This window comes from Branchiostoma lanceolatum, chromosome 19 (assembly GCF_035083965.1).
Source record: "Branchiostoma lanceolatum isolate klBraLanc5 chromosome 19, klBraLanc5.hap2, whole genome shotgun sequence".
NCBI classification, from domain to species: Eukaryota; Metazoa; Chordata; class Leptocardii; order Amphioxiformes; family Branchiostomatidae; genus Branchiostoma; species Branchiostoma lanceolatum.
In genome coordinates this window covers 9,944,050-9,971,596 of record NC_089740.1, presented here as the reverse complement: position 1 = coordinate 9,971,596, position 27,547 = coordinate 9,944,050, and the positions used below count along the sequence as shown (strand labels likewise).

General features: G+C 39.8%; 2 protein-coding genes across 3 annotated transcripts in view; one reads left to right on the top strand and one right to left on the bottom strand.

The window, feature by feature from the left end:
* Positions 1-27,547, bottom strand: part of LOC136425239 (small ribosomal subunit protein eS27) — a 214,923-nt gene that overhangs the window by 81,102 nt on the left and 106,274 nt on the right. The gene's annotated exons all lie outside the window — the stretch shown is intronic.
* Positions 3,807-27,547, top strand: LOC136425002 (atos homolog protein A-like). 2 transcript variants are annotated; one of them, XM_066413696.1, is made up of 12 exons: positions 3,807-4,002; positions 16,603-16,784; positions 18,442-18,635; positions 19,736-19,861; positions 20,720-22,292; positions 22,831-22,971; positions 23,274-23,359; positions 24,171-24,333; positions 24,737-24,859; positions 25,108-25,176; positions 25,659-25,837; positions 26,118-27,547. In XM_066413696.1, exons 1-12 carry the CDS (start codon positions 3,987-3,989, stop codon positions 26,272-26,274), a joined length of 3,009 nt encoding a protein of 1,002 aa, XP_066269793.1. In that variant the 5' UTR covers positions 3,807-3,986; the 3' UTR covers positions 26,275-27,547. The 2 variants fall into 2 exon arrangements, with proteins under 2 accessions (XP_066269793.1, XP_066269792.1); XM_066413695.1 differs by lacking the exon at positions 3,807-4,002 and adding an exon at positions 14,556-14,688.

Genomic DNA, 27,547 nt, shown 5'->3' with positions numbered 1-27,547 from the left:
CCTCTCAATCCACCAGCATCTTTGGCCTTACAAAGGTAACTAAGCTCATATATAACAATAGAAGGGAAATATTTTCGTCTTATTTTGTTTAGATAGATATTTGTATTAACATATTTTTGCTCTTTTTTGGGATATTTGCTAGATGCGAATCATGTTACGAATGTCATGGTAGGTTTAGCGTGAGTCTTTTCCGCCATCTTGGAAGACAGGGAGTAGACGTGCCGTGTGCAAAATTGCACACGTCTCTTACCTGGGAGGGAGATTTAAAGCCGGGACAGCCTTTAAATGTGCACTTGGTGTCTTGGATGTGGTGAGATAGCCACTACCGGGCTTCAGACCTGGAGAACGAGTTGAAATCGGCCAAAAAGGGGAGTTGGCCAGCCGATAGATACAGTTTGCCACGTCAGCATTTGCAACAAACTCAGGGGCGCCAAAGCATTCGCACGGATTTCAGAAAACGTAGCCTCCCGGTTGCAGGCCTCCCTACGGTGATTTTTCAACCATATCTGCTTAGGCCCCGTATCTACTTACAGGATCCCAAGCAGATACGGGGCTCCAAGCAGATACGGGCCCCCAAGCAGACACGGTCCCCCCAGCGGCCCAGCCAAAGAAACTAGCCCCGATTAGTTGAAAAACTGCCGCGGATAGGCCTACAACGGAGGCTATGAAAACGCACGAATCACTGCGAAAACGTACGAATTTTATGAAAAACTTATGAATCGCTCTGCGAACTCGCCGGAATTTTATGGAACACCAAGGAGATTTTAAACCTCCTTGGTGACTGTGACCTATATAATGTCCTTGCTGTGACGCAGTCTTTTTTATCCAAACCGGCCAACCGCTACTTGGATCACGTGACAAAGCGGAATTTTCACCATGGCGTCGTCGAGATGCAAATGAAGCAAAAGAAGAGCTCGTAGTCAATACGTAACCCGTTAGGGCCCTGTCACACTTGTGCGTATATGTAAGTCGGCATGAGTTGCGTATTAACAAGTTTTTGTTTTAGGTTAAGTTTGCAGCCGAAAAAGTCTTCTTTTTTTTCGATAACTAGGCTGCACAACGGTGGGTCAAAGTAGAAAGCAAAAATGCAACTTTTTCCCTGCAAACTTTACATAAACCAAAAAAAAATGTTCATGCGCAACTCATACGCACTTGATTATGCGCACAAGTGTGACAGGGCCTTTACTTTTGTTCCCGGACGTATTAATGATAATTCACTCGTCCGAAACACAACCTTGCAACCGATCATTTACTTCAGTTTCGTTCCCACCTTATTCACACCTTTTCTTTTAATTTTGAGCCCTAGAGATGCCACTCAAGCGCTCATCGGGCCAAGCACCTGACCCCATCGAGCCCCCTCCCAAACGACCAAAGAATACACGGAAAGACAACAGCGTTGTGACCAGCAGCACCACAATAACGACAACCACGTCTGCAGACATCACAGCCCTCCAGCAGCAGCTGAGCGCGCTCACAGCCGTCACCCAGACCGTCCAGCAGAGCCTAGCCTACGTCATGCCTCCGCGGGCCCCCGTCACAGCAGCGTCCGGCCACCCGGCCCTGCCGTCGATCGGTCTGGGAACCAGCCCTGGGACACCTGCCTTGACGATGGCGTCATCCACCATAGGTAACAATACTGTCATTAGTGATAAGTCTAGTCTCCAACCAGACCCAATGGATTGCAAAGACCGTATCCAACTGGAAGAAGGAGCTTGTAATGTTGCGAAACGTACTTCCTCTGCCAGTTTGATACGGTCTTTATGCAACCTATAGATCTGCTTGGAGATTATGATAAGTCCACTGTACAGCGTTCTGAGTCTGATACCAACCCCCTCGCTCCTCCCCTTTCTATTGGCGCAGTCTCCCAAGACACCCAGACTGCCAGCACCGGCCTTCACGCCCCCCTCGACATACATGTAGGAGCGGATCTTGGGTAGCGAATGAACTAGAGTTAAGTATTGGTGCTACATATACTCCAGGTTTGCTTTGTTAGTTTAGCTATTACCAGGTCTTTTTATAAACATGAATTGGTATTGAATTGTATTTGAGTCGAATGTGTGATAGTTGTGTGCCGATTTGTTAAAAATAGAGAGAATGCTAGCGACCCCTCAAAAAACCCTTCCAATGGTATGGCGACCCTGTGACGTCGCAATTCAAGATGGCGGCCACTGCACATGCCAACGTATCCAACAAAGGTTTTGCTACGCAAACCTGTGATAAGGCTGGACTGCGAGGCGCGGATCTTGGGTAGCGGACGAAAGCAAATCAGGCTGGACTCAAGACTAGAGCTTGGGCACTTGCGGCGGAGGAAAGCTATAAGGCAGCAGGTTGGACTCCAGGCTAGAGCTTGGGTAGCGGACGAAAGCTAATAAGGCTGGACTCCAGGCTAGAAACTAGAAACACTAACAAACATACCGCTCCCAATGCCGGTTTGCATAAAAGACTACGCGTATTATTTATTTTGTAAGTCATACTTGGTGCGTTTTCCATAAGATTGGTGCGTATCCACATTGTGATTTGTGCGTTTTTCATAAGATTCGTGCGTTTTCACATAGCCAAGTTCGTGCGTTTTCCATAAGATTGGTGCGTATCCACATAGAGTCATAGTGATTTGTGCGTTTTTCATAAGATTCGTGCGTTTTCACATAGCCAAGTTCGTGCGTTTTTGATAAGATTCCTACGAATCTCATAAAATTCGTGCGAATGCTGAGTTTGGATGCCCAGTTTGGATAAACCAAGCACATTCCTATTACTATATACAATGTCCTTGGATATACAAGAGTGAGATCTGTTTTGACGTATCCGTTCAGGGCGGCGGCATTATGTATATTGTGGTGGAATGTTACTACCGCTTCGTACTTGATAAGGCGGAAATATGTTGTAGATGTAAATATGTTACGATAAACCCAAACCTCAAACTTTTAAGTTTAAGAATACAACACAGCTTTGCCGCAATGCTGCTTTCCTCTAATAGAAGTCGCTGCTGTCTCTTATTTGCCAAACCACAGCCAAACAATCGTTAGAACGTAGGAAGAACATGATCGGCTTCTCATACCAAGATCGAAAATGCAAGAAGTATGGCATGATTTGATTATTGGTAAGAAAATTCAGTGGACTAAAACTATAATGAAAAAAAAAGAAAAAGAAACGGAAAAGCAGGTATAGCCACCGTAACTTTGAAAAAGTGACACTGTCTATAAGTTATACTTGTAATCTAGAGCTTGTCTGTGCTTCCGATTATTCTAGACAAAAGCTTATGTCACATTGTCTACAAACGATTGAAGTTATCCTCAAATTTCAAACAAATGCTCTGATTTTTGCTACTGACAGCAGCTCCGATGTTGCATCACTGGCATTCACTGCACAGTGTAATACTGCACTTGTCTGATAGAGGTCGCTGCTGTTTCAAAAAAAATGAACTGTCAAAAGAATCTAAGATAACTCGACCATCTGGCCATAGCAAGACTAAAAATCCCACCGGAACGTCATGATTGAAATGTGAGATTACGTATGATAGGAAATGTACGTATGAATATTGTCAAAACAAAACGGAATAGCAAGATGACTATCAGCAACGTTGCAAAAATGACACTTTCTATACAATCTAGAACTGAATTAGAGCCTCCTAATTTTTCTACAGAGAATCTCAAATAAATTTCTTTACATGCGCCTGAAATCAACCGCAAATTTGAAGCGAAATGCGGTTGTTTTTGTGATATTGCATCACCGTCCGAGCACGTGAGGTCCACGTGGAAGATGTAAATATTAGTCCCAGCTGATCGCAGGGGTCACAGTTAGGCCACGCCCCTCCTGCATATCTAATTAGCCAAGATGGCAGCTGATCGACTTCTTGCATCATGACAGCCAGACAGCCCGTCTTCCGCCTTCAAGATCACCCGTTTATCGTTTTAAAGATGACACATTTCCCGTGTCGAGACGTCTAGGAAGAATCCATCGGCAAATCTAGACGTACAGAAAGGCAAAGGATGAAGCCAAAAGACGGTGAGTGGAATTTTTCTGGGGGAAGGTTTCGGGGCAGTCGTCCAGGCCTGCCCGGGACCCAGGTAAACCTACCCGTCTATTTTAGCGTTAATTTGTCGGGAAAACTCGTCTATTTTCCCACGTTATTTCTTCTCTACATTCATCCCCTATTAGTATTGTTTTAGAGGAACGTCGACATAGTGTGAAATATTTGTTCACGCGACAGAGGTATGAGAATTTCGGCTGCTTTAGAGGATTGTTTTTTGCCCCATCTGATTTGTTTTGGGTGTTACCAAAAACCGCCGTCTATTGACATTCAAATTTTCTCGCTAACGTCAAAAGAAAGACAACAAACGGTTTAAAGGCGGCCTGTCCCCGGTTCTAGTTCGGTGTCATGTCGCTTTGCCTTGAAACCTTTCAGCCTTAACAGGTCAAGAACCATTTGGCGTACGCTGCACGTTTTTTGTCTAATTCTAGGATATTTTGAGGATGTAGGGGGGGGGGGGTCTGAGTCATCCGTACTGTAGAAGTGGAAATGTTTCTGAGATTTAATTTCGCGGTAGGGACAAAATGGAGAATATACGGTGGTTGAAACAAGGGGGTAGGCGGACAGAAGACAGAACAAAAATGTTTGTGATGGCTTTAAGTACGCTGTTAAGTCACTGTGAAAACCTGCTCACATAAATTTTGATAAAAGCCATCACAAACATTTCCACATTTACAGTACTAATAAGGATGGTTGAAGATCTGGAAGTGACCTTTATCACAAGAGTAGATTACATTGGGATAGCTTGGAAATGTAAGTACGCTGCCATATTCCTCTTATCACTTCTGTGCAAAATGATCTTGGAAAAATGTGTTCTGGTTGTTACACTTGCAACAAGGTAACAGTATACATTTAGTTATTACAAAGTGATTGCATGAAATGATGAAACATTGTATATTCATATCTTTTATGTATTATCCTCGTGATATAGAACAGGAGAATTCCAACTGTTACAGATAAGAAGCAACAAAAATTCCTGTCGTTAACCTAAACAAGACCATTAACGTTAGGTTAGTTTTACGCCACAGAAAATCACTTCAGTCATTAGGTATGACACATCGCTTGAGCTATAAATGTAAAGAGCTTTCAGGATTCGCAATGAAAAATGCATCGTTCGCAATCCACCAATCAATAAACCAAGAGCAGGACAAGGTCTTCTGAAGGACAAGAATCATACTGATGGCATGCAGATATATTTTTATATACACCCTGTAAAAATATCACTTTGCAATGTCAGGACAAGTTACAAATGTAACATGATATACTTTGAACAGTAAATTTATTTTTTAAAGGTATTTTTGCTGATAAAATGCCTTTAACTGTACAATTTACAAAACAGGGAATTTGATTTTAATGAAAGTTTTTCTACATCTGTTCAGTATTATATTCATATGTATGTATGCATATTTGATGATATGAAATTCATAGGAAGTTGCAGTGTAATGACTTTGCCAGCATCGATGTCCTAAAAATGGAAAAGAAATGGTGCATAGCAACACATGGTTTTCCCTTGGGAATTTAGACTCCTCTGAATCTCACTCAGCATTCCATAGGTGTTCCGGGTCCTGAATTCCCATGGCATGGTTTATATGCAAAGCTCAAACTAGAGGGTGCATTGCATATATCGGTTTTGTGCAAAGTTGGATCTGTGCACCTGATTTTTTTACTATGGATGCACCTAGAATAAATATTTGTGGGGTTACGTACTTGAAGCTAAGGGTATATAATATGATTGTGAATTATTTTTACATTCAGAGAGGCAGTAAGGTTTACAATCAGGAAAATTGCTAACAAGTGACATTCTGCTTTATGTTGTGCACCCAACAAATTTTTCTGGGCACCTAAATTTTTACGTCCAAAAATGAATTTTGAGCCCTTTATCAAGTGTTATTCCAGTATTCCTACTTACATATGTACATACATTTGTGTTATGAGAATATACATATTGTACACGCTTGTAAGTTGTAGACAACTCAAAACAGCTGTTTTTCTTCCATATATTTGCATGATTCAACCCACTTGGGCCAGCCCTGTGTTACAAACACAGTAAGCGCCACATCCAAATAAAGAGATGTATCATGTTGAGAATTTTACAAAGTGATTTGGCAGTATACATGTAGATCATGAGATATTTGAATATTACTGCTTGATCTATGTAGAATGCAGAAAACGTACTGAAAATATAGGTTATGACTGTCAAAACATTAATTATCTTAATTGTTTAGATTGGGTAAATGTTTCCAATCCCTAATTGTTTTTCCTTGCAGTTTTATGTTCCAATGATGGCTTTTGGTTCAGGCCATATTCATCCTTGGCATGAGAATGCCTCACTGCAAATAGCTTGGGCTATGTTCTATCTTTGGCCAAACAAAGCTGGGTGTCCATTGGCAGTTTTAAATTTGATACTTGGTGGTATTCCCTCAACCCTGTACAGCAAAGACAACCCAGAAAAGGAGCAGGCAATGTTTTTATATGGGAAGTCTTGTTTACACCTTATGCAGAGATCGCTAAAACTGACAAGCAAATATCGTAACTGTTGTTCGTACTAGCTGACAAAAACATTGATAGATGATAAGATACAGCTGTACAGTAGAGGGGGGGGTACTATTTCTGTTTACCAATACCAGTGTGTACATGTGCATGTAAAAACGACAATGTCTGACGAAAAGTCATATCACCAATTTTCACTATAGTGTGTATGACTTGTTGCTTTCGCATACATCATAATTCATAAACTGATAAAGTAAAATGGTGCACCACTTGCAAATTGGCTAGCCACAACATGAAAACTATACAGATATCATAACTGTTCAATTGTGACTAAAAGTAATTTAGTAATCACAGCTGCTTCTAAGAAGTTGCAGTGGACCCATCCCTATGGTGTAGCCCTATGGCAAGGGCAATGGGTCCTGGATAATCACAGACAGATAATAGGGATGGAATATATACCAGGCAACTGAGAATTATGACGTATCTGCTATGTCAAGTTATCTGCTATGCTGAGCACCATACAAGAAGGTGCCGGTAATACAAGCAGCTAGGGTTCAGTCACCACATATAACCTTTAACCCCTCTGTGTTTGTTGTGGCTACGTAACAACACAACAGCTGACCGAGCATTCAGCCCAGCTTTAAAAGCAGGCCCATAAAGGCTGAATAAGCAGCTTTGTGCAGCAAATAATGACCTTCAGAATAATGACCTTTGGGAAGACTTAAGCCAGCCGGTTTTATTGGGAAGGTGATAAAAACTGTTGTTCTGTAAGGTCTATAAAGCTTGAGAATCAAAATGGCCACCAACAACAGAAATAAAAATTTCAAGATTTACTCTAAATTACAGAGTAGCTCCAGAATTTACTCATGAAGTATTAATTAGTTACAGCAAAAGTCAGCTGGTAGATTTGATGAAAGCAACACTGTCCATACATGTATGTGTGCATGATATCCCACCATGCGTATTTTGATGACATATAAGACTAAATTCAAGACTGATAGGAGCCTATTTATAAACAAGATGGATTATTTATCATCAGTGCCCCCTCCCATCAATTATGTTTGACTGTTTTAGCCAGCTCAGTTAACAAACTGAATATGTTGTTAAGACTTTAGTGTTTTTGACCTTGGAAAGCACATCTGCACTGTCAAGGTCACAACAAGTTAAACCAGTGTCCTAAAAGACAGTGCCACATCTGTCAAAGAAAGTTGACACCAATTAAAAACTTTACATAGTACATACCAACTAACGATAAATACCAACTAACGATCCCATTTGTTGCTAATCGACTGGAGAAAATTTAGACCAATTAGAAATAATATTCTGAATCACTGAATGTTTCAACAATCAAACTTAATTCTGTACTGTGTCCTGTTCAGGATCTAAAATGAAACAGCCCTCAATTCAAGTCAAATCAACATGTTATGTCTCTTCGTACTAGTTCTGTTTACCTGCTAGTTGGGGGAAACAAAGCAAAGAAGAGAGACTAAATGCTATAAAAGCTATTAACATTATGTTCTTTAGAAATGATAGGAAATTGCAATGTCATTATCATCACACCTGTCTCCCTCAGGTAAATCATCTTGTCACTGAATAAAGGTCACCTTTCTAACATTGTCCTTGACTTGATCGGGGACAAGGCTCTAGTGTCACAAACATCTGTAGTGGATGTCTTGTAGTCTTGTGAAGTGAGCACGTTTTCAATGCACGCCACTCATGGTGATTTGATTTTAAGTCAAATCTGTTGAGTTGATGCAAAACTAAAACGATGCCCCATAGTAATTTGTGAGATTGTCGCTTCAGTGGATTCAAGCCTGGAACAAATTATGGCTAATCATCTTACCAATCACGACCAGGTAAGTTGTTTTCGATTAGATTATCATGTCAGACAGGCTGTATTTTGTACCATAATTGACTTGGAAAGGTTGGTAAGAAAATTGAAAACAAAGTAGGTATAAAACCTGGTGTTCTCAGTCTTATCGTTAGTTACTGACGAAAGACACTTGGATGCTGTCTAAAACGTCTGACTGTTTCAAAATTTTATCCAGTTGCTTGAATAATTATTTTTGGCTTATCTTACTACCTGGATGTCTAACTTTCATCAACGTACGTATGTAGTCATGCTCACTGGTTTGCCAAAATTTGCATATTTCTATGTACATTGTATTTCTCTTTTGGTGCTAGCAATATTTATGAAAACAAGTTTAACCAGACCTGAATTTAATCTTTTTCCTGCTGATTAACCTCGTAGATAAGTTAAATCTGGTGACAAACAGCTACCTTGCAGACCGAAGGTTAAACAAAGACTGAAATGATCCTAACAGTGTTAGCTGGAACTGTTTGAGCGATTTCTCCATGTTTAACATTGTTTACAGTTACAGCCTGTTTTTCTAATAGAGTAAGACCCCTGTGAAGTTCAGGGTCAAGCCACAAGCATGGCTGTATTCGCCATCTGGGTCCCCTGTTAAAATGATGACCTTGGAGCCTGATTCTCAGCTCAAAGAATGACCTTGGAACCTAATTCACAGCTGCCACCTGGAAAATTTTATGCTCATTTAAACCTCCAGGAGTCCTAGTGTGATTTTGCTTATACATTTTGTAATGTATAGCTTCAGTTTTGTCCATCTGAATGTATTCTCTCATTGATCTGTAAGTGTAATGATTTTCATTCAGTCTGAAGAGCTTTAATGTCAGTGAAGATGACATCACAGCATTACGAACACTGTCTGCTATGTTGGTGTTCCTTTTTGCATTTCAATGAAACGTACACAGTATCGTCTTTGTGGTTTTTAGATTCGAAACACTCTTGTGTCATTCTTTTCTCTGAGCTATAGTATGAACAAACTTTCGAGTTGTCAGAAGATCTCTTTACTGTCTGAAAATGTTTAATTCATTTTTCACTAAAATGCAAATATGGACACCAACATGGCACCAATGACATCACGACTAAATACGCTCTGTAGGTCAACTGTGGGGTTGCTCAAGTCATTGTAAATCCTGGTAGGTGAAATACAAGATGAAGCAGAGGGGGTTAGGACAGCAAAGTGAAACCAAAAGATGTTCAGAATTAAGATAGCTACATGTACATGGCCATTTCAAAGACATGCAGCATTTAATGTAATAGCTGTAGAGGCCAAAATATTGATTTATTTGAGACGGTATAGTCGTGTCTCGCTATATCATATGTACATCAATCGATATATCCTATTATACTGATCCCAAGTGGATAAAGACATATTCAGACCATCACAATTTCACATTGTAGATTTTAAGCCATAAAATTTTGATGTGACAGTCTTTGTAGCCAAGAAATGGCGTCTGTTGTATAGAAGAACATTTGTCGAGATTTATCGCTAAGATAGAGACATGTAAGTGGGAGCCTTGCAGGCAATGGCTGAATAATTCATATTTCTATCAGTTTTTGCCACTATAAAATCATACCAAAGTGAACATAACAACTGATATTCATCATATTGGCTTTCTTTTAAAAGATATTTTTGTTTTAAGCTATCTCTTATATTCTTTTATCCTGCAGCGTTTTAAAAATGTACGGTAGTTCATCTTATTTTGATGGAACTTAATTTCGAGGTAGAAGGGAAAGGATTTTTTTGCGGCGTTTCAAATTCACGGTTGCAACAATTCTATACATTGAAGCTTTTGTTAATTTTCTACTAAAAATTCTCAATCATCAATGATATTTGGGTGAACGATTTTGATTATTGAAATTTTGAAGACAAAAATTTGAACCCAAAGTCTGTTTGATAGCTAACTTTAGAATTTTAAACAAATAGTACAACTATAAAACTTTCTTATTTTTTTGTATTTGTACTATTTTTTTCTGACACTTCAATGTGCTGACACACAGACAGCTAGTGTACGATGATGTTATTTTAACACCTTTATATATGTAACCCTATACAAGTACATCTAGGACTAGGTGCACCCACAGTCATGATTCAGGTGCACAGCTCCAATTCTGGGTGCACAATACATTATGCACCCAGTATTGCAGGCAACTATGTAGGAATCCGAATTGTTGCTGATCAAGCAAGAAGCTCCCGTATTGAACCCACACCTGTGTTGCTATGGAACACAAAGTTCCCTGCTTTGTTACCTCACTGTTTGGGTAAAAGGCCCCTACACACTTAAGTACTCATGGCAGCGCAGGGTGGTGTTACCCTTAAAACAGCTGGTGTATTCATATGCAAATTAGCCTGACCTCTGGGCTCAAGGATCTCCCAAGGGGGCGGAGCCACGACCATTTAAAGACCACATTTTCGTTTGATTGATGGCTACATTGGCCTTGTTGCTGGCAGGTCCGCAACAGTGTGTGTATGTATATGGAAAGGAGTCACTGTTTGATTTTCATGGACAGTTCCATTGAGTGATTAACCTTACATTTGGCTGCAATTTTCCTTGACCTTGAGTTATTGTGAAGGTCAAACGGTGGTCTGGCTAGTGAGATTGTTGACTTACCTGTATCCGACGTGGCACCTGCCGGATTGTCGGCCTGCCATGCATGCAAATCAGGCCTGTTGCTGGGCAGGCCGTACCATTGGTGTTTGCCATATAGGGGTGTATTCTGGCGTGTGTCCCAAGGTAATAGTGAATCTTAGATCAGTGGCAGTTGGTGCCCCCAGGCTGTTGTCTAGAACCAGAGGCTTTACAGAAATGGGAGGAAGATATGGAAAAGGACAGTAGTTTTCCCAGAGACCTATACGTATTGGTGACGCCCTGGCTCCCTTGTACTACATGTACCAGTATGGTAAGAACTTAGTTTAAATTGTCTTTCATCTTTGTCGAGTTCGAATATAAAGAATTGTATTTCTTCTCTGATCAGATATTTTAGCATTGCAGATATTACTCAGATATACTGTATATTGCTAGCCTAGCATGCTGCCATTTAGTTCTACAATTGATCAGTTTATTGCAAGTTCATGCCCGTGGGCTAATTGCAAATACATGATAAAAACATAGGAAAAACATACATGCGTCAGTAAACTGTGTCTGACTTTACTGTAACAATAGGTTACTGGTACTATATACAATTGTTGGCTATATCTAAACTAGCTGGGTTTGACTTCTTTTTTGGAACCAGTGGAAGACAATGTACTTCCCAACAGTTATTACCCAGCTATAAGCTGAAGAAGGCTGAATACATGTACTAGGCTAACATATTGCTATATGGTGGAACATTTTCACTGCATGTGTATCAATTATGCATTTATTATGTTATTGGCCATGCTAACTTGGTTGTGTATCTTTCAGCTGAAAGAATTTATCTTCCGTTTCATTCCCATGGTTGTTTTGATTGGCTTTTGATTGATTATAAGATATGCGTACAAAAAGTATACTAAACAAAGAGTATACTTTAGAATCAAAAGTATACTAAACAAAGAGTATACTTTAGAATCAAAAGTATACTAAACAAAGAGTATACTTTAGAATCAGCCATCAACATCTTAGGACACTAATGATCCTCTCTTAGTTAGACAGTAATTGTAAATTGAATGTTTGAATTGTAGCAGCTGCCTTTTTGTTATGTCTACCTTTCCCTGTATTTGTTCAGTTGTGTATGTATTTAGGAAATTGCGATGATAAAAAAAAAAAACTTTGGTGTTCCTCATTTTTGCAAATAATCCAAGATAAATCCTTAGAAAATAGGTACATGTATTAGCCAAACAGAATAGCATATTGCATTGTGTACTGGACTTTCAAATACCACAAACATGTTTAAAACATATGTCTACCTCTTTGTGTAATGTTTCTAAATGTATCAGCTGTTGTTGTGTACATGCTACAGCTGATAGGTCAAAGGTTAGCTTCGTTGGGCCATTGTTGCTAGCTACTGTAAATGCATTAACTTTTGCGGTGGTTTTATTTTGTGGTTGGAGGGAAAAAGAGTTCTTTTGCAGTGCGTGTAAATCTTGCAGTTGAAACAAGTCTGTAGTACAGTTGAATCACAAAGCATTTTGATTTCGCGCTGATAGAAAATTAATCCAAGAAGATAAATCCACCGCAAAGATATGAAGGTTTACAGTAGAGTCAGGGTGCAGCATTGGCTGTGTGGTGACCTCTGTCCTTGGTTCTAGCCCATTACAGTCAAGCTGTGGCTAATTAGAGAAGTCAGGATCAGTGTGTCCCTGGTTCTAGTCCTACTCCTAGCGTTTATCAGCCTGTAGGTAATCTGCTATCATGGCCAGTACCCAGTCTGGCTTTTGTGTCTTTTTGATAGCTGGACAGCTGGTACATTGGTTCGTAATTTCGTCAAGATTAAGATACACTGCCAAGAAGCTGTGGTAGCTGAAATGTTCAAAAAAATTTGAAAAATGATTGAACCATTCCTGTGTATCAAAACGAAACCGTCAAAAAGAAAAACACAAAAATAAAGTCTGGGAGCGAATATTCTAAGATAAGATCATTTTAAAGCCCTCTGTTGTGAAAGCCACTGAAATAACTAACCAACTTAGCAACAAATCAATGCCCACATGGTAGGCTTGTACCCCTTAGATTTGTGAAAATTGGCCAATTATTGCATTCTATTTCAAGGTATACCCGATTTGGACAATTGCTAGTCATGTCATCGGTAGGTACTAAATATTTACGAGGTACAAAGAATTATTCTCGGTTTCATACAAGTATAATTTTTTTCTAGTCTTTCTTGGAAACAGTTGTATAACACCTGCTTCTATGAATACCTGCTCAGCAGATTAGGTTCTCATATTTTGCCCACGTAAAAGTGCCTCCCACTAAGTCTTGTATGTAAATCCATGCATAGAAAAAGAAGAACTTCATTGCACGACAATTGTAACAGGTAAAATGTATGGCAACTTGTACATCTAATACATGTATCTAACAATTTTTAAGAACTGATCAAATACGTCATGTATATGAATAACAAACAAGACATACACAGTGATAGTTTTATTGTTCATATCTTTTCTTCATATTTTTGAAAATTTTTTGATGGTGTATGTGAATATTCTCCTTTAATTTCATAAAAGATGTCTTTAAACATTGTGTCAAGTGTGAGGCTTTTATATTCATAAATCTGTAAAGGTGACACAAATGCACACAGCTTTAGTTTAACCCTGCTACAACTGTGACCTTTGATACCAATTTATGACTCTAAATAGTAAATGAACCTTACCATATATTGCATTATGAACTATATGTAGAAGTGGATGGAAATGCATGTGATATTTTTAGATATGATGAAATGTTCTATCTCGTCCTGTATTCATAATCACCCCCCTTTAATAGAATAGCACACTGGTTCAAAGCTAAATACCTTTTTGCCCAGTCATACCTTTAAAGTTTGATAAACAAAATGAACATTCTACCTTAAATGTAAACTAGAAAAAGTTGTTTTTTGTGTGATTTTGTCGTGAATTGATTTTTCCATGACATGCATGTATGTGTTTGCACATGTAGTCCAAACAAGCTTCAAATTAAGCAGGGTGCGAAATACCTGGTTGCACGTTGCACAGTGCAACAAGATTTCGGTTGGTGCAAGTTAATTCCAAACCCAGGTAGCGCAGTGTGCAACCTTATATTTTGAGCCAAAGATCTCAATCGGAGCCCTGGAAGCTCACAAAAACACAGTGTCACTCTCATAAAATTCGGTAAATCTTCAATTGAAATAAAGAAATCAACACTTTTTCGTTTTAAACCATCCAAACCCTTCATAGATCGTGGAATCTGAGCTGAAAAAGACGAAAACACACTGCCCTCGGCTAAACAAGATGTTGTTAGGTCAATGGGAACACAATACTATCTAATTTATATTTTGAAATATTAGTAGTATTATACGCTACATACGAGCTTGATTTGAAGAAATCGGTGAATGTTGCTGGAGCAACCTGAAATTTGGATGTGCAACCTAGCCTTTGCCCTAGGTTGCAACATAGGCAACCTGGCTCAAAAAAGTATTTCGCACCCTGTTAAGGGTTTAAATCTGTTCCTTAAGGGAAACCACCTGACATGAGTCATACAAGGAAAATACATGAGTCAGAAATGATCGGTGCATGTTACATGTGACTAAGGTCTAACAGGAAGTTAGCCAGTCTATATTTCTGAACCATTGTCTGGTCAAGTACAAGTACATGTGCATGTGCATGGAATGCTTCGATTTCTTCTCCTAACCACTCATGGCATTTATTCAAGTACTCGTAAGTTTATACATTATACTTTTTATAGTGTTGTGTTTATATCATTATCTTGAAGCTGTAAACGTAAATTGAAAGTAGATTCATTTGTTCATTAGTTTCACATTGACTTGTACAAAATCATACATGTCACATTTGAGTCATCCTCGTCCACCAGGACCTTTCCGCTTGACGATACATCGCTCGCGGAAAAGGCCTTTTCCGCGAGCGATGTATCGTCAAGCGGAAAGGTCCTGGTGGACGAGGATGCATTTGAGTATGTATTTGAAGTTGATTTCAAAGTCAACCCTGGTCAAAGTCTTGTGGACAATTATATTGTAAGTGTAACAATCATTGTGGTTTTGACTTTAATATCATAACTAAGATATGTTGTTTCAGTCTTGTTGTAGGATTTTCGGAATTTGAAACAATCGCAAATTAGATAATACCTAAGTAACACTCAGATTAAAAGCCAGCCAAGCCAAGAAACCTAAGTAACACTCAGATTAAAAGCCAGCCAAGCCAAGAATATAGTACTGAGATGTTTTTTTATAAGTCAGACATTTTTACTGCAAGGATGTCAAAAATTGTATACCTCTTTCAAATCCTGGTTGAACCAAAAGAATTATGCAAATTAAAAGGTGGCTGGTTGACATCAAAGTGTTGTTAGTTTCAGTTGCTACAGATATAGCGGCAACATGAGGTGTATAGTAGTGCTGGAGGGTCTGATTATAGTGTGTAGTGTCTGCTTAAGGTTGTGACGCAAACCTGTCTCAACGTGCCCTTTGTTCATTGTGTACCTAAGTGAGCTAAAGGGCACACGTGTAAAAAAAGGTAGGTAAAGGTCCCTCTTGACGCTGTAGATTATGCACGTATACCAGCGAACAATATTGTACCACCAAGACATTTACATCTTGTTCTATGTAAAATGCTGTCACCTGTTGTACAGTTTGGTATAAACCGCTTGTTTAGAATTAGACCATTGAAGCTGCGAACTTGTCTAGGTGATCATATTGTTATCAAAATTGTGGGAAAATCTGAGGAACCACCAAGCTTAATCCTCTTCCTTTATGCAAAGGTTTTGTACATTTTGTGAGAACATTATGTTTTAAAATTCTTGAAAAATGGTAAATTGTACAAAGGAGAGGCCTGAAAGTGTGAGTGAGTGTGTGTGTGTGTGTTAGTGTGTGCGTGTGTGTGTGCATATGCGTGCGTGTGTATGTGCGTATGTGTATGCTTTATTTTGTCTGCTAGAATGAAAGCCCACCAATCGGTCCGGGAGGGAAGTCTGCCTCACTGCCCAATCTACAGGAAACTGTAGTTAGAATGTTCCTAATTCCTGTTTTTCACTTGCAATTTGTCTGGCTGTACTGTAGGTCTGGTTTCCTGTTTCTAATGTTATGCTACCTGTATCATTAGGGATGACTACTGATTATTCAGCTTTCATCTTAGGGACAGATCAAAAATGGTCAGGATGGTGGTTTTTACATGTAGTTAGGGACAGATCAAAAATGGTCAGGATGGGGTTGTACATGCATGTTTAGGGACAGATCAAAAATGGTCAGGATGGGTTGTAGATTTGTAGTAAGGGACAGATCAAAAATGGTCAGGATGGAGTTGTACATGTAGTTAGGGACAGATCAAAAATGTTTGTGATGGGTTATAGCTAGGGACAGATCAAAAATGGTCAGGATGCATGGGGTCGTAGTAAGATATTGTGTGTGTTCATAGCTATAGCCTGGTAATGGTATCCGTCTTATATTGTGTGTTCTTGCTCTGGTTAGCTCCTCTGATCATAGTTAATGAACTAGTCATAATACGATTGCAGACTAGTATGTTCTACTATCATACATGTACTCTGTCACGATAAGTGTTAACATTACTGAAACAGTTAAAGAACTCATTAAAGTGACCTTTTCTGTCGTTTGTTTTCCTCAGGTCTTGACAGCAGTGAGATGGAAGAGCCCGAGGTGGACCCGTACGAACTGTTTGTAGATATCGGCATGTTGGTGACAGATGGGAGGGTGCCCCAACCTTCTCTGAAGGGGCGGACGGAAGGCAAGCACTGTCCGCCGCCCGCGGGCTCACCGGCCCACGCGTGCAGCGAGAACGACTCAAAGGTAAGACTCAAATGGCATAGAAGTAATAGTCATCACGAGTTAATAAAATGAAAAATTTCACCACATGTGGCCATTTGAGTTTGACTACAGTATGTGCAAAAATGTACTAAATAGAAGAAGAAATGGGCCCACAACCCTTTTCATAAGAGCTCAAAACATTTTTAGTGTACCAACTATTCATCAAATGTACAGTGTCACTTTTAACTTCATGTAAACAAGTGCAAGTAAAATCAAAGAAAAAATTTCACAATATTACATGTAGGTTGATGGGTTAGATATGGTTTTGACTGTATCTGGAAAAATTGACCCCAAACGAAAAAAGAGATTAGCCAATGTTGGGCTCGAACGCAAAACTCAGGGTCCAATCGTTTACTGCCTGATGGAGCTCTAGTTCTTTTAGCTCCTGGCCCTCACATCCTTTTCCTAACAGTAACTTGATCCATGTCCAGTGTGTTGAGTTCCTGCTGATACTGTGGTTGTGTCTGTGTGGCAGTTTATGATAAAAACAAGGATCAAATGTCTAAAGATATCACAGCTTTTGGCTGGGTTTGAAATGATAGGCAAGAAATGTAGACAATTAAATTGGTTATTTATTTTATTTATTTATTTTGATTTACCACATTTTGTGGAAGGATTGACATAACAGGTGAACTATCACCTTTTCAAGATGTCATCCCAGACCGGACTGTAAGATTTGGACCATCGCACACCGGGGCATGCCCCTACTTTTTTTCGAAAGGTGTGGTGGGTTCTTTAACGTGCGCGGGGTGTGGCTCTCCCCAAACACGGGACCTCCATTTAACGTCCTATCCGAGGGACGTCCCTAACCCTAGATGAGCTAGGTACTCATTTACACCTGAGTGAAGTGAGGAAAGTCGTGTTCAGTACCTTTCCCAAGGGCACAACGTCGGGGCGCAAGTTCGGACATGTCTCTGGACGCACCTGGGATTAGATCCCGGGACCCATTGTTTGACAGCCGCGTGCTCTACAGTTGCGCCACACGACGCCACTAGACATGGGCAACCTGTGTAAAAAGATACTAAGTTGCAATTGCCCAGTACAGTGCAACCTTTAGCTCTCACTTGCACTTTTGCAATATCTCAAAATGCTAAATATGTTCCTAGATGCATATACTTTGTGTATCACAAATATCCGCATTGGAGAAGTTCATTTTACTTAAAAAATTCAGAATTTGAAAGCTCCTAGATCAGCCAGAATTAAGAACAAGCTAAGAACCAAAATGTGACAAAAATGTAGGATACATGTAATTTATTTCTAGTTACGTCAAATATTTAAACATAGTTGACGAAGGAGGCTGGACCACTTTTTGATCTGGTGGCCAAACATCTACCTTAGCTATAGCTTGTTAAAGGTTAAAATCATTAAACCGTGGTTGAACGCCTTGAGCCATTACAACCTTAATTGACCCCTCCCTCCGCCTTGAACTATATATCAATCATGACCTTAATTGACCTCTACCTGCCACCTCCCTCCCCCAGTGTGTGGAAGTGATGCAGCTGAAGTCCCAGTTGGTCCTCCTGTGTAACAACTTTCTGCTGCCAGTAAAGATTAAAATCATAAAATCTGTTTGAAGGCCTTGAACTATCACAACCTTAATTGACATCTACCTACTACCCCCCTCCCCTCCCATTTCCAGTGTGTGAAAGCGATGCAGCTGAAGTCTCAGATGGTTCTCCTGTGGCGGAACGACATCCCCGTGTCGGTGGAGGTCCTGCTGTGTCCGCAGTGTTGTTACGAGGAGATGGCGGCGGACGTGGAAACGCTGGCAAGCGCGTACCCACAGTCCGCCATCTTACTGGAGCAGTGGACGATCCATATGGTGGCCAAACGGTAAGTGGGGAAGAAGTAATGTCTGTGTAGGGTTGGGGTTTTCAAAGGTTGAAAAAGTATCACTTTCCAGTTTAGAATACTATCAGTATAAGTCTGAGATTACTGTCATGTAAATCTGGAAATCTTGTCAGCAGTTTTATTTTCAACACTGCAAATTCCAATCATATGTATTACTTTGAATCAGTCTGTACTGCAAAATTGTTTTGATCACGATATCGAAAACACCACAAAAGCTGCCTTTCCCCATATACTGCAAAATCCAGTCCCCTCGAAAATAAACGCTTTTACAGTATTAAGCTGACAGAACTAAAACCTTTTGGCTCTCACATCCTTTTCCTAATTGTAACTTGATCCTTGTCAAGTGTGTTGAGTTCCTGCAAATTCTGTGGTTGTGTCTACGTGGCAGCTTATGATAAAAACAAGGCCTAGGATTGACATTTTATTGTAGAAAAAGAATTATCATGTGCTGGTAAATACGATCATACTAATCTCTACCTGGTCATAAAATGAATGATTGATAAATTTTGGCAAGTACAGTATGCATGGCCAAACAGCTGCCCAAAGAACATTTAGATAATACAATAAGATAAACGAACATGAAAGATATACATGTAGACATGTATCATCCACATATGGAGGGAATTAGAGGTAGGCAACGCTATCAGATACAAGTTTGGTTGCTAAGAATAGGACCTAAGTGGAACACTTTTGAATTACGGGATAGTGCCAACTAGCTGTTGTTGTGTAGAAAATATGACAGCCTGAATTACTGTGCAATATGCGAATCAGTTTGACATTGTACTCTGACATTGAAAAATGAAAATAACTTCTCAGATACATACATGTAGCACCAATCAAATGAATCAATAATACTCTATAAACAAATTTGATATGATTCATTTGGCAGATTTTTTGCCATCTGAACTCAACATTTATCAGCTTAAATTGTAATTAGTAATAAATATTATTGCATAAATATCAAAACCTCTCTGTTCATCTTAGAAAGAAACATTCAATTTGCTCCAGCTACTATAGACATAAGGTAGCCCTCTTTTGAATATATGATCACACTATGTTGTTTGTGCGCTGTGTTTCTGTAGTCCGAGCAGCGGCCGTGACACGACGCGCACGTTGCTCCAGGCAGTGCGCTCGTACATCCACTTCTCCCAGCTGAGTGCCTGGCTCAGTCAGACCCACGGACACGCACCCAAAAATGTCCTCTACAGGTCAGTCTCAACACAATTTAACTGTCCTTTTGTTTTGTACTCATTTCTATGCTTGTTCATGGTTCAAACTGCATATGCGCAGTGAGAGGCATTGTGGGTAATATGTCAAAGGTGAAGGCCCCTAACTTGTAAATAGTTCTTGTATAGACCAATGTATATGCTTGATACATGTTTTGTTGTTTCATGACACTTCAGCTTTGACGCATTGCCCACAATGTATGTCGCTGCATGCACAGTTTAAACTGTGAACTTGCTTATATATAGCTAGACATCAGAAATACCTGCGCAACTCCAAAATCTGCAATCCTGCATTTGCCGGTATTTTGAGCCCTAACATGTACATGCAATTTTCTCATTGACATAAAAATAGTGACCTATATAACTTATAAGTACCAATTGTATCTATGAATTTAATAAAACTGTCTTTGGTATTAAATCAAAATGGATTTAGGAATGGATTTAGTTATTAGGAAACTGAGTTTGCCTCAGACTGATTTTCTTTTAGTCAAAACATGTCAAGGAGTATGTTAAGGTCATGGTGTTCTATTCTTAAACTTCTTCCTTACCCAGACTTGGCAGCAAACTTAATCAGATAAAGTTGTCATGTACAGTGACTGTCTTAACTACAGAGGAAAACTGCAGATGTGATTTATCCCTGGCCAATAGTGTGCTAACTAAATTGAGCATCATAACATATAGGGTAAAATTGTTGACAACTTGCAACATTGCAGATTAAAGCATTTTGAAGCCTTGTGGTGGAGGCCCAATCAGCCCCTGACAGCAAGAGGTTGTGTAACACAGGCTAAGGGATTCTAATTTCTTTTCTTGTTGATTTATTTGTGTCATGTTTCCTTGCAGAGTCTGTGCGCCAGGGGAGGGGTACAACGCTCAGTTCCTGGAACAGCCTGAGATCCACCAGTTCCCGGTACCCAACCTGCCCCCCTCCCGAGGGTTAAAGGTCACCGTGGCCTACCTTCCCAGGAAACAGTGCATTCCCACCCCAACCTGCAGCCTAGAACACCACGTGAAACAATCGGCGAGCAAAGTTCTAGAACAACGCGAGCATGACGTTCCTGAACAGGGCGCAACAAAGAGAAGTGTTCCGGACCTGCCAAAACCAGCGGAAGGTACGCTTGCGGATACGAGACAACACAGTCAGGATAACAAAACAAACTCTCCTACTCTTTCCTCCCCCACCTTGGCCAGTTGCTCGCAGAATTTCGTTGCTAGCTCAGCTGCGGAAGGTTTCAGACCCGGTTTACGAGAGGAGTGCAGAAGACCGCAGCATTCAAGTGGAAGTAGTTCAGAAACTACTCCGTGCAATAGCCCGTTGTCAAGGCCTTCTCACCTACAGTTGCAAATATGTCAAAGTTCACCCAAGCTCGAGTCCTTCAAGTTCCCCACCATGACTAGTACGCCGAATCAGGACGTCACACCCTCCAATCACGTGCTGACACCGTTCAATTTCAGCCAATCAGAAAAAGAGCAGAGAAGCCCCAAAGTTTTGATGACAACGTGGGACCAACTACCGAAGCTGTATCAACCTCTTGTTCCAGAACGAGAGACGAAACAAACAAAAGACTTTTGTTTGTTGGAAGACAGTGGTATTTCGGACAGCTCAAAGGGTACGTCAAGTTTGTTTGAGAGTCCTGACTGGAAAACGAGAAGACTTTCGATCGAAAGCGACGAGTCTACGGCAAACATAAAACCCAAGATGACGCTACCCACCGAGAAAGACCAGGTCGTTGCAAACATTGCATCTCAGGTGGAACGGAGGATGTCGCCCACTGAACTCGAGTCATTCCTCCAAACCCTTGCTGCGAAGAAAAGTCGTCATGACGACAAACACCAAGGACAGAAGACAAAGTCTAAAGCTTCAACCAGTAAAAAAGACTCAAGTATACAGCACATTCCGGAGAAATCTTCGGAAAAACAAGACTGTTCTCAGAAAACTTCGGGAATTCCTTGGTTCCTTGGGGATGAGGAGTTGAGAATATCAGAAAGTCAGGTCACATCTGAGAGAAGAGACTCTGAATCCGAACAATGTGTTTGGGCGAGACAAGATGACTTGTCAAGGACTAGCTCATTCCAACATGGAGAAGTAGTGGTACAAGAGCAAAGAGAATGCAAACTGTTGGAGGATTCTATAGGTTCCCCAAATGATCCTTCTTCTAGAACTCTTGACAAAGAAGAAGTACATAATGGGCTATCTATACCAGAGAAGGACCATGTAGCTCCACATAAGTCTGATCGGAAGACAGAAGAGGAAACGTCTCAACGAGTGGAAAAGATTGTGACCAAGAAAGGGACCAGAGAAACGGGATGGGCGATAAGGAGCCCAACAGATCGACCAGCGTTCTTACCTGGATTTGCCAAGAGTAAGTCTCTCCTGAAGGATGTCATCAAGAGACCGGCAAAGGTGGCCGAAGAGGTTTGTAGAACAATTTTATGACAAATTTTGTTGTCTTTATCACATCAATATATCAGGGTAAAAATTGCAAATTCTGTTGAGAGAGATTGCAATCGGAGTCTGTTTACTGAGATCGTGATCAGGATCACTGCCAGTACAATCTGCGATCCTACACACAAAATGTACCAATAGAGATCCTGATCAGATGTAAGTTTTTTCTGTGTATATGGATATTCACTTAAAAGACTTTTCAACTTCGACTCATGACAATGGATTATCTTGAAAGTTAGGATCTATAAATGGGAGACCACCCTTACATATTGCTAGCAACGTGATTAGAGTCTCTGTGACTCTGAACAGGATCGTTACAGGTAAAATTGGCAATTCTGCCAGATCGCAATTTCTGCTTTAAAATCTACATATACATACATGTACATGCTTTGATATTTAAAATTGCAACTAAGAAATAGTAAGTAAGCAAGTAGAATTGTGTCACAAACAAAGTTTTTAAAGTTGTTTTGCAAAGTTTGTAAGGTTGTGTTGCAACAATTTTCCCCAGGATGCAGAATTGCTGGCGAGAGCAGCTACAGCAAAGCCTATCCCAACGCCAGACGAGAAGGCTAAGTTCCGCCGATCCCTGGACAGCTGTACTGACTACGTATTCCACCCCAAAACTGGCCTCCCTGTCAACTCTAGTCCGGTAGGTTAAACAGTAAAGTTTCGTGCTACATTGTGTATTATAGTACACATAAAGAAAAATTTAGATGTTAAAAAGGGTACCTGACTTTGGATGGGGAGGCAAAAGGTAGTGGATCAGGAGAGGGATTGGCTCCTAAACACAGTGGATAACAACCCACTGCCCCTACGGCCTAAAAAAGGCTATGGGACTACCTTTTTTCTAAGATTAGGACATAAGAAATCACTGTCATATTTTATCCTTGATGTTCCATATAGAAAGTTTTTATCATGACTTTAACAGATTTATTTGTGTGATTTGTCAAGGCTCCCCCCAGGCGGTCGCAGACCTCGGAAAGTTTTGACTTTGATGACAGTCTCATCGTCCAAGAACCAAACACATGGATGAGAAAGTGAGTGACACATAACAATATTTCTGTGAAGTTGACGGTGTGTTCACATTATTGTTTTATTTACCCCTTATATAGACTAGTTTTGTGCTGTCTTTTTATATACATGTAGATTTGTATAGATATGTTTCAAAATATGTGAAAACTATCAAATCATTGAATTTGATGGCACTTCAAAGTTATTGGACATGGAGTTTTACATGGCATTGCAAATTTCTGCAGTTTTATCTGTTGTGTGGTCCCTTAGCTGTACATGTTTATACATATGTATGTACATGTAAGGGACCACACATGTGTATGTACATGTAAGGGACCACACATATGTATGTACACGTAGCAGAAGTAGGATTGCATGTAGTAATAGTAGTACTGAGTAGTAGTTTCTGTAGGAGTAGTAGTAGTATAAAAGTAGTAGTAGAAGTGACTGTCTAGTAGAAGTAGTTGTACTAGTAGTGCAGTGACTATCACTGGTAGTAATAGTACTAGCAGTACATATAGTAGATGATAGTTGAGTTAAGGGCTATAGCAGTACTGTAATTCACTTTAAGTTCATGGTAGCAAAATTTCACGGTGTAAGAAAAAGGGACATTTTCACTGAACTTTAACTTCACGGTGGTAGCAAGTGTTTACAGAAAGGATGTGTGGAGGAATCATAAATAGGTTTTTCACTTTGATGATAAGTTCACGGTCCAGAGGTGACAGTGAAAACAGTGAACTTAAAGTTACAGTGAAAAAAAAAAGAATTACAGTATCTTTCCTTGGTGCTGAAATCTATTCCTCTTGGTGTAAGACCTTTCCTCACATTTCCTCCTAGCTCGACGTCTTGCGGGCGTTTGGACACCGCGACCCTGGCCTCACTGTCGGACCACAAGAAGGTTCTCAGTACGAGCGCGCCGGCCTGCGCGGGAATGAGCCTGCTGGGGAATTTCGAAGAATCCGTTCTCAACGGAAGGTTGGAGCCACTTGGTACAGTGGAGGTAGGAATATCCCAATGGCATCCTCTTGTATAAACCTGAGTCAGACACAAAATTTGGAAACATGATTTGAATCATATCTCCGTCATTAGTTAAATTCCATTGTTTTATACATCGTTAGAAAGCTTATTTCACCTTTACAACTGTACCCCATGTGTTATGGTCACACATTCATGGGTTATAAAATGAATACCAATGGTTTTTGTATTCTAAATGTGCTTACTTACTCCCCTTGTGACATAGGATCACTGCAGGGTGAATAGACAGTGCTGTAGTTAATACAAAAATGCTTTCCAACCATTTAAAGGCTAACTTCAGATTATGGTTTTATTTTATGTTCTGATGTCCTTATTTGGCAGCTACGATTTCAGTGTCCACAAATTGAATGTTTTCTGTGTTTTATTAGGGTTTCACTGCGGAGCTGGGTGCGAGCAGTGCCCACGGTTCTTTCTGTCCGCGACACGTGAAGATGAACGTCCAAGCTGAATTCTACGGTGTTTCCGATGACCACGCACCTTCACCATACTCAGTAAGTACAGGTTGAAATTTTCCATACTTAGTATTTGTTGAATGTTCGTTTGTTTGTTCTTTTATCACAAACTTCTCTAGTTTGTTCATATGGATTAGAAACAATGACTTATTGCATAATCCTGCCCTAAAGGGCTGAATGTGATAACTAAGAAGAAAAAGCATGTTCTACATTTATACTACAACTAACAACAGACACTGTCTTGTTAGCCATTCTTTCTGATGCCTAATGTGTTTAATTTGTTTCAGGGTATTATAAGTCTGGATGGTTTGGGGAAGAAAGGATACCAGGTTCCAAAGAAGGGGACATTGCAATTGGTGAGTGAGCTATAAATGTATTTTTAACTTTCCGGGTAGTTTTATTCTTGTGGTTTCTGCAGTGACCTTTCTGCTGCAAATTTATGATCGCACTACAAATATTATTTTCCAATGTATTAACCAGTGTACTATAGCTAAAGAGTTGTTCCAATCTCAGACTTAAAGTTAAAACACCTTTTTTTCCCTCCTACTATGAAATACGTTAGGCCACACAAATTGTATTTTATGTACGATCACATTCTTGGAATATCTCATGTCTGGTGCAAAATTGTAAAATGGCTGTGTTACAATTGGATGTTAAGAGACACACTTTTATAACAATTCGTACAATCATATATTCTTCCCTTTTTCTTCTGATAGTAAAATTTTCTTAAAAATGTTTGTTCGTGTATGACGTTTTACTTGGTGAGAAACTGTGTAGGTGTCACGTATGGGGTCTCTATTACACACATTCAATTAACTACAACCATATTTCCCCCCAGACTCTGTTCAACCCCCACCGTACGGTCGTGAAGATGTTCGTGGTTCAGTACGACCTGGTGGACATGCCTCCCAACTGCCAGACGTTCCTCCGCCAGCGCACGTACTACGTCCCCGCGTACTCCACCAGCGAGGACATCAAGGCCGGGGGACTCACGCCGAGATACGTCGTCCATCTTAGGTGAGGATTCGGGCTTGTTTTTGGCGACACCTCGGACTTTAGCCAGCTTTGCTTTTGTATCACAAGGCTTGAAATACATTTTTGCTGTTATATAAAAGTTGTTGGAAATTTTACCTGCAAAATGTAGAAATGCTAATCGAAATGATAGACACAAAATGCTAACCAACAAAATTCTAACCAACTCTCTTTTATCGGTTGAACTGCTAATTTTGATAGTTGTTCGGAAGTATTTACTATTTGTGGATAACCAAATTAAATGTTTTGTTGTTCGTTTTCATAGATTTGCGAGTTCCAAGTCTGGAAGGATCTACCTCCACAAGGACATCCGTTTGTTGTTCGCCCGCCAGCGGTACGATGTTGACGCGGGGATGACAAACTACGAGTTAAAGTCTTTCACCGAGGTTCCCAGGAATCCCCGCTTTTCACCCAAAAAGTGAGGGGCTGTGTATCTTTGTGCCCCTCTTTATTTTGGTGAAGCAGGTAGAAGTTGAAAGAGGAGATGAAATGGCGGGGGAAAATTGAGGACGACACAAGAACGTCGTGTTGGAGGAAAGATTGAATTTGTGTGGGTCCAATGGGAAAACAGTGGTACCGTTATCAAAGAATAGGCCACAGCGAGTTAATTTCATAGACGCCATCTGTGCATGCATTGATTTTCAGCTGATTTTGAAAAAAAGGGAATTTCATTCTCCTTTGGAAATAGTAAACATGACAAGAAAATTTTAAAAAATGGGAAAATATTTCAGATATTTTTTCTCCCATCTTTTTTTTTTTTTGCCAGCAGAGGATGTCATCCGGAATATTTACTTGCTGTGGCCTTACTGTAAATTTGCACACGAATAATTATCGTGCCCTGCAAGTCACTTTAAAAATTAAAAGGGACCACGTTGCATGTTAACAATGGCAATCAGTAGTGAAAAGATAAAAAATTAGAACTAAATTGAAAAAGAAGCAAAAAAAAAGAACCAATGTGAAAACAAACTATCAACATCTTTTAGGAAAATCTATAATTTCTTTGTATTTGTTGAAAATATAAGACAAATTGATTTTACTTTAAAGACCTGTAATTATTGTTTTTAGAATTCATTTTCAAAGTCCAAGACAAGCTGGTAGAAGTGCTAGTATTACATTGTTATTCTAGTGAAAAGGACGGAGAAGTTTTGTGATATTTATACTTTTGTTTCTATGTTTCGTATTTATTATATACTGTTTGGTTTCTGTCACCTCATAAGCTTGCATACTGATATAGAAGTACATGAAGCTTACGGCTTAAGAAAAAAACATTTGATGCATTTGCCTTAACGATTCAGTCGAAAATATGCCCGTATATTTGCATTGACGTTCTTCTAGACTTGACACATCTTGGGCTATTCCATTGAAAAGTTTGGAGGAGGGGCAGGCTGGAAACTTTAGAACTAAACAAATGTGGTGAAAGAACAATTCATTTTGTAAGGAGAAGGTTTAAGAAAGAAATAATAGGAATGGAATATCAAACATGTTGATGACCCCCCTCTTCAGTTTCTCAAGTGGTATAGCCCTTAACAGTCTGTTATGAACCATTATATGATGTTACATCTCAACAGACTTCTAGCAAAAATTGCAAAAGAAACTTTTAGATTCAGTCCTTGTATTTGTTTAGGAGTTACAGATCACAAAGATGTACATGTATATCATTTCCCAGTTTCTTCAAAATCATTTATTTATTTCAAT

Coding starts and splice junctions, on each gene's coding strand:
- LOC136425002 (XM_066413695.1), top strand. CDS start 14,640: ATGCTTCGATTTCTTCTCCTAACCACTCATGGCATTTATTCAAGTACT. Junction 16,785..18,441: donor GCAGCGAGAACGACTCAAAG/GTAAGACTCAAA, acceptor TCCCATTTCCAG/TGTGTGAAAGCGATGCAGCT. Junction 25,838..26,117: donor AGATACGTCGTCCATCTTAG/GTGAGGATTCGG, acceptor TCGTTTTCATAG/ATTTGCGAGTTCCAAGTCTG.